This window comes from Otolemur garnettii, unplaced genomic scaffold (assembly GCF_000181295.1).
Source record: "Otolemur garnettii isolate 467f Iridium unplaced genomic scaffold, OtoGar3 scaffold00141, whole genome shotgun sequence".
Taxonomy (NCBI): Eukaryota; Metazoa; Chordata; class Mammalia; order Primates; family Galagidae; genus Otolemur; species Otolemur garnettii.
In genome coordinates, this window is record NW_003852536.1 from 4291682 (window position 1) to 4298829 (window position 7148).

Sequence of the window (7148 nt, forward strand, 5' to 3'; positions counted from 1 at the left end):
TTGAAATTCTATATTTTCAGATAAATCCTTAACATTCTGAGAAATGTATTATCTGAAAGCAGAATTTTAAAAATTTCCTTTTCATATTCTTTCTAAACATTGTTTTTACAGTTGTACAGCAGGCTCATAAAACAGCAGATTCTGCAATTGCATGGGATTTCATTTTCCTGCAACTGCTTCTTTTGCCTTTATCTGTATTGTTGCATATTTAATCCATATTTTTGGGTGTTAAGTTATTACTGAGTCCAAGTCATTTGAAATATTCCACCAGCTTTTTGGACAGGTGGGAATGTCTAGATTGTAAATGTCTCTTTAATTTGCTAGGAACCATACACAGCTTCATTTGCTAATGTTTTGCCACCAATTATGCATGTGGGATGTGGCAGATTTCCTTTACTACATACGAAAGTGAATGATAAATAATCTTCATTGTATTGACAACTGGTTATTTTTAGTTCAGCCACCAGTGTATTGTTAGAAGTCAAGCAGTGAAGTAGCTAGTGAAGTGTGTACTGTCATCCCCTTCTGGAGAAAATGGGAGCTACACAGTTCTGCCCCTTTTCTGTGCTTCTCCTAAGGGGGTGTAGCCCCTGGAAGTATTTGTGCACTTGTTTAAAACCATCTCTTCTGTAATCTAGGGAAACCTGCTTATGCCTAGTCCCTCCTGCTTCCAGGCCCAGATCCAAGAGATTTAAGGTAGAGTCCTTTGTAAGGTAACTTTAAAAGTTGGGGCACTTAATGCTTGGCATAAATCCCTTCCGAGGAAAAACAGGGATCTGTGTTCTTAAAGCCTTGCACCATTCCTGGGGATGAAGCCCCTGGAAATGCTTAAATGCTCATAGAAAACTACTTTTCTCCTGTGGTCTAGGGAGGAACACATAGACACCTGTACAAATAGCTGGGGTTTTTTTTTTTCCAGTAGGCTAGAGAGACTCTTGTTTGTCTAATCCTGTCCACACCCAGAATTGGTGAATTAAAATCAACTATGGAGAATATTCAAATTAGAGCTTTATATATGAAGTCCAAACCCTACTCCTCTCAATCTTATGGTGCTGTGCCTCTGTTGGGGTCATGCCAAAGTGTGCCTCCACTTCCCCTACCCAGGCTGGAGTACATTGGCACCTTCATAGTTTGCTGCAGCTTTGAAGTCCTGGGCTCAAGCTATTCTCCTTCCTCACCCTCCCACATATCTGTGGCTACAGGTACAAACCTCCACAGCCAGCTAATTGTTTTTATTTTTTATAGTGACAGGGTCTCACTTACTACTTTGCCTGTTCTCCGACTCCTGGGCTCAAGCATTCCTCCTACCTCAGCCTCCCAAAGTGCTGGGATTGATTATAGATATGAGCTACCACACTAGTTAGGATTTTTATCTTAATGTGAAGTTCTCCATTTTACAGGGGTGCTTTACTGTGGATATAATTCTCACTGCAGAATATTTCATTTCATTGTAATAAATGTGTAGTTTGCTTCTAATTCAAAAGCTACAAGTACTGTTTTTTTAATTTATGAGAATAAACTTGAGTTGGACACTATTGTTATTTTTATTTTACGGAAGAGGAAACTAAGGGATATGGGATAAATAGCTTGCTGAAGTTCATGTGGAATAAAAGGTGGTGGAATCAGGATTCAGACTCTTAATTTGTCAGTCAGTCTTGTTGATCCCAAGCTTATATTCTCAAGGGCAAGTCCTCTAAGACAATCATTGTCAAAGCTCAGTCCATAGGCTTCGGGGAAACCCTTTGAATAGTCCATGTGGTCAAAACCTTTTTCATAGGGTAGTGCCTTTGGCTCAGTGAGTAGGACGCTGTCCCCACATACCAAGAGTGGTGGGTTCAAACCCGGCCCAGCTGCAACAAAAAACAGCCGGACATTGTGGTGGGCGCCTATAGTCCCAGCTAGTCGGGAGGCTAAGGCAAGAGAATCGCCCAAGCCCAAGAGCTTGAGGTTGCTGTGAGCTGTGATGCAACAGCACTCTACCGAGGGTGACAAAATGAGACTCTGTCTCTCAAAAAAAAAAAACAAAACCTTTTTTATAACAGCAAAGCGTTGTTTGCCTTTTTCATTGTACTGACATTTGTACTGATAGTATATAAACAGTGGTGTTAAAATTTCTGGCTCCTTAGTACAGATAAGGCAGTGGCACTAAACTCTTCTGGTAATAATTGTTTTTTTTTTTTTTTTTTTTTTTTGAGACAGAGCCTCAAGCTGTCCCCTGGGTGGAGTGCCATGGCATTACAGCTCACAGCAACCTCCAACTCCTGGGCTCAAGCGAGTCTCTTGCCTCCGCCTCCCAAGTAGCTGGGACCACAGGCGCCCGCCACAACGCCCAGCTATTTTTTTTTTTTGGTTGCAGCCATCATTGTTGTTTTGGCGGGTCCGGGCTGGGGATTCGAACCCGCCACCTTAGGTGTACGTGGCTGGCGCCTTAGCTGGTTGAGCTATAGGCGCCGAGCCTTCTGGTAATAATTGTACTCATTACTGCTATCCACTTGTATTTAAAAAAAAAAAAGAAAAGAAAAAAGCCATACTCTCGATGATTTCCCAGCAATTAAAAAAAAAAAGAAGTTCCACTTAAGGATGAAATCTTTGATAAAGTGGCAATAATTATTACTTTTATTAAATCTGTCCCTTGAGTTACATCTTTTTAATATTCTGAATGTCTAAATGGAAGCATGGATGAAATATGGTGTATACCAAAGCACTATGATTGTTGAAGGACAAACATTTGCATCATTGTGTTAGTTGCCTGCAGAATTAGGCACTTGGTTTCATAAAATGCCATTTTTACTTTTAACAATGACTGATAGACAAATTTTGATTATATAGACTTGGGTATTTGGCAGATAAAGTGAGCCTATTATTTCAAGGAGAAGTAGTGACAGGATTGTTTAAAATCTAGTTATAAAATTTCAGCTGTCAAGAGAAAATTAAAATTTTAGAAAATTTGATTCTGTCACCATGAGCTTAACAAGCTGCCCAATACTTAAAGACATCTGTGATAAAGTGGGCAGTGATATTAATGAATGTGATGTTTAAAAATAGTGTGATGAACCATGGCAATATTTGGAAGATCTGCATAACTCAGGAACCCAGTATTTTTCAAAGGACCAAATGCATGATGTTATAAAATCTCATTTAAGTAGAAGGTGAATTTTCATATAACTTGGTAGTAAAAGGTTTATTGACAATGGTTTTAGATTCCATATTGCAAATAACTTTCAAAAAACTATTATTTGTGTAATTTTGATATAGTGTCAAAGAAAACTGTCTATAATTAGTTAAATAACATTTTGCAATGGATTAAATGCAAATCTGATCAAGAGTTTTTTTATTAAGCCAGACATTGAACAGATTTATGTGATGTGAAACAGTACTGCTTTTACTGTTTTGTCTTGGAAAATACAGTTTCTTATTCATAGAAATGTTAGCAATGAAATTTGAATGTTTTAACTGAAACTGACAATAGCAATAACATTATTGTTATTTTTAATGAATTAACACATACCATTTTCTCAATTTTTTGTTTCTAATAGTATATATAGTATATAGTATATATCTCTATTTCTCCCATGTAAACTTTTGTTTAATGGTATTAAAGGTTTCCAAGAAAAAAAAGTTTAAGAATTACTACTCTCAGAAAATGTATTAAGGAAATAAAGTACACGTGAGGAAAGAAACTGAAATAACATTTTTTAAAAGTTACATTCCATGGTTTATATGTAGTAGACAAAGAAGCAATTTCTTTGGTCTCCAGAGTTCTTAATCAGCTATCAAATGTACTCATTTTGAATTCAGTCTTTCCTTCCCAACCATTTTTATATAAGACATTTACTTGTATAATATTGCTATTATTTTCTGATGTTAACATGATACCAGTCTGAGCATTTACTTGAGGATAATAGACCTGTATAAACTATGCTAAAAGCCTTTCAGGAGTATAATAACAGTTTGCTTGTTGATCATCTAAATGTTTACCCTAATCCTTTTCTTGTCTTTTGGATTTTTAGTGGAGTCTGAGGGCTTACTTCACTGATGAGAATTTAGTAAATGTGCTGTTTCCTGGGACCTGTGGACAGTACATTTAATTAGGTGTAAATTTTGATGATCGTATTTCCATTCTTAGGCCTACTTATAGGGTTTAGCAAATAGGTGCTAAAGCTGAAAACATCTGAATGTATGTTTTTCTTCATATTTCTCTTCAGGATGACGTAGCTTTGCCAAAGACTTAGAAGCTAAGCAGAAAATGAGCTTAACATCTTGGTTTTTGGTGAGCAGTGGAGGCACTCGCCACAGGCTGCCACGAGAAATGATTTTTGTTGGAAGAGATGACTGTGAGCTCATGTTGCAGGTAATTATGTCAGCCTTCTCGTGTACTCAGAACTTGAAATTGCTGTAAAATATTTTTCTACTTTTTTATGAGAACAACACTATTTAGATTTGAATTTTCTCTCCTTTAAGCTCTAGCTGTCAGTTAATTAATTTTTCATCCCCTTGAAAATCACCTAAAAAAAGTTTATTCTTAAGTATGACCTTTCACATTACACACTTTTTATGTGTAATTAGCCTAGCACAGAGTAAAACTGAATTTAATTGCCAATATGTTAGTTATCCCTTATAGAGATATTCATTACGATGGCTATGAGTAGTTTGAGCATAATCAAAAGATGGTTGGCATTTTTTTAAAATAGATTTTATTGTGTACCTTAAGGTGTACAACAGGACGCCGTGGGATACCTACACATAGTACATGTAAAAAGCTTACTGTTTGGAGCCAGTAAACACATCTGTCATCTCACATCATTACCCATTTCTTTTGTTTGTTTATTTATTTTGGTGACAAGAGCAGCTAAAATTTATTCATCTAGCATGAATCTCATACAGTATAATTTTATTGCCTAAGGTCCTCATGTTGTACATTATTAGATCTTGTTCATTGTACATATCTGTTACTTTGTGTTCTCTGACCCACAGCTTTCCATTCTTGCCTTCTCCGTTAACTGTTACTTTGTTCTCTCCCTTTGTATACTTGCATCTTTTTTTTGATTACACATACTACCGAGATCATGCTATATTCTTTATGTGTCTGACTTATTTCATTTAGCATAATGTCCTCCAGGCTCATTCATGTTGTAACAAATAGCAAGATCTTATTCTTTTTTAGGGCTGAATAATACTACATTGTATATATGTACAAGAGTTTCTCTATCCATTTGTTCAGTTCACTGATAGACACTTAGGTTGTTTCCATATCTTGGCTGTTGTGAATGCTGCAGTGAATGTGGGAGTACAGGTATCTTCATGAGGCGGAGATTTCATTTCCCTTGGGTATATGTCCAGAAAAGGGATTCCTGGGTTATGTGGTAGTTCTATTTTTGATTTCTTTAGCACCTCCATATTTCCCTAATGGCTGTACTAATCTATATTCCCACCAGTAGTGTACTCAAGAGTTCCCTTTTCTCCACATGCTCACCATTTGCTACTTTTCACTTTGTGTACTTTGGAATGATGCAGCCAACACACTTTAGAGTGAATACCTCATCATTCAACTTTAGCATGCTCTGAAACTGACGATGCCATGTTGCATTTGCACAAAAGCATTTTGGCCTGTTCCTCAGGCTCTGCCCCTAAAGAAACTTCTGCTATTTACCTAATTGCAGCATACTGCTCTTACTGCTTCCCTAAGGCCAGTGTATTCTCTGAAGTAGAGGCCACAATTAGATTGGCATCTGCTATCTGAATTGATACTACAAATTGTTTTGAAGTTTCCACAATATTCTGGTTTATAACTATCATGTCTCAGAGCCAGAATTTTTTGGGGGCAAAGGGTTCTGTTGTTTCAAGCAACTCAGTTTATTGCTTTCTTAAAAATTGCTCTGAACTTTGTTCCTTAAATGTTAGAAAACTTCTGTATCTCCATTGTTTATGAAATTAAATCAGTCAAAACAGCATGTATTATTTTCTTTCCAACAAGTGGTTATTAAGCATTTGCTATGTGCTAGGCACTATGCTGGGTACTAGGGACCACACAGGAATCCTGATAGTTTATTGCTGGCCATCACTATGATCACCTTCACAGTCCTCGCCTTGGGAAGCTGTGTGCACTGACACTAGTGCCTACTCCACCCTTCAAAACAATTTTGGAACTCTTTCTGGAGTGGCCAGGATGTCCTGAATCAAAATATCTTCCTTTCATTATTTCATCTTTGAGTAATGAAAAAGTCATTGGGGGCCAGATCAGGTGAGTAGGGAAGGTGTTCCAATATAGTTGATTTGTTTACTGGCTAAAAACTCCCTCACAGACAGTGCTGTGTGAGCTGGTGCATTGTCCTGAGGCAAGAGCCATGACTTACTGGCAAAAGAGCTGATCATTTTCATCTTTTTCACATAGCCTTTTCAGCACTTCCACATAGTAAACTTGGTTAACTCTTTGTCCAGTTGGTACAAATTCATAATGAACAATATCTCTGATATCAAAAAAGGTTAGGAACATTGTTTTGACTCTGATTTGGACTGATGGAACATTTTTGGTTATGGAGAATTGGATGTCTTACATTACGTACTTAGACACTTTGCTTCAGGGTCGTATTGGTACACTCATGTTGGATCACCAGTGATAACACAGCCCACAACATCTTCTTGCCTTTTGGCAAACTTTGACTCTTCTTTACTTTTGTCCATCAGTGAGCTCCTGTGGAACCATTTTTGCACACACCTGTCTTGTGCCAAGATTTTCCATTAAGACTTTTTTTTTCTCTATCAATGTTTCCTTGGTCTCCTGTGCTTCTCACAGTCAGCCAATGACTTTGACACACAATTAGACAAATTTTTGCAATGTTTTTGTCAGTTCTGCTCATTACTGGCTACCCTTACTTCTCTTCATCAGTGACACCTTCTCTCCCCTCAGAAAAACATTTAATCAATTTGTATACTACCATTTTTTTTTTTTTTTTTGAGGCAGAGCCTCAAGCTATCACCCTGGGTAGAGTGCCATAGCATCACAGCTCACAGCAACCTCCAACTCCTGGGCTCAAGCGAGTCTCCTGCCTCAGCCTCCCAAGTAGCTAGGACCACAGGTGCCTGCCACAATGCCCGGCTATTTTTTGGTTGCAGCTGTCATTGTTGTTTGGAGGGTCTGGGCTGGATTC

General features: G+C 37.7%; 1 protein-coding gene across 11 annotated transcripts in view; it reads left to right on the forward strand.

Annotated features, from left to right (window-relative positions):
- The first annotated feature begins 4210 nt into the window (after window positions 1-4210).
- Window positions 4211-7148, forward strand: part of CEP170 (centrosomal protein 170) — a 105491-nt gene continuing 102553 nt past the window's right edge. For all 11 annotated transcript variants that reach the window (XM_023518543.1, XM_023518544.1, XM_023518545.1 and 8 more), the window contains exon 1: window positions 4211-4351. In XM_023518543.1, the coding sequence (XP_023374311.1) occupies window positions 4247-4351 (105 nt within the window). In that variant the 5' untranslated portion in view covers window positions 4211-4246. The remainder of the gene's footprint in view (window positions 4352-7148) is intronic.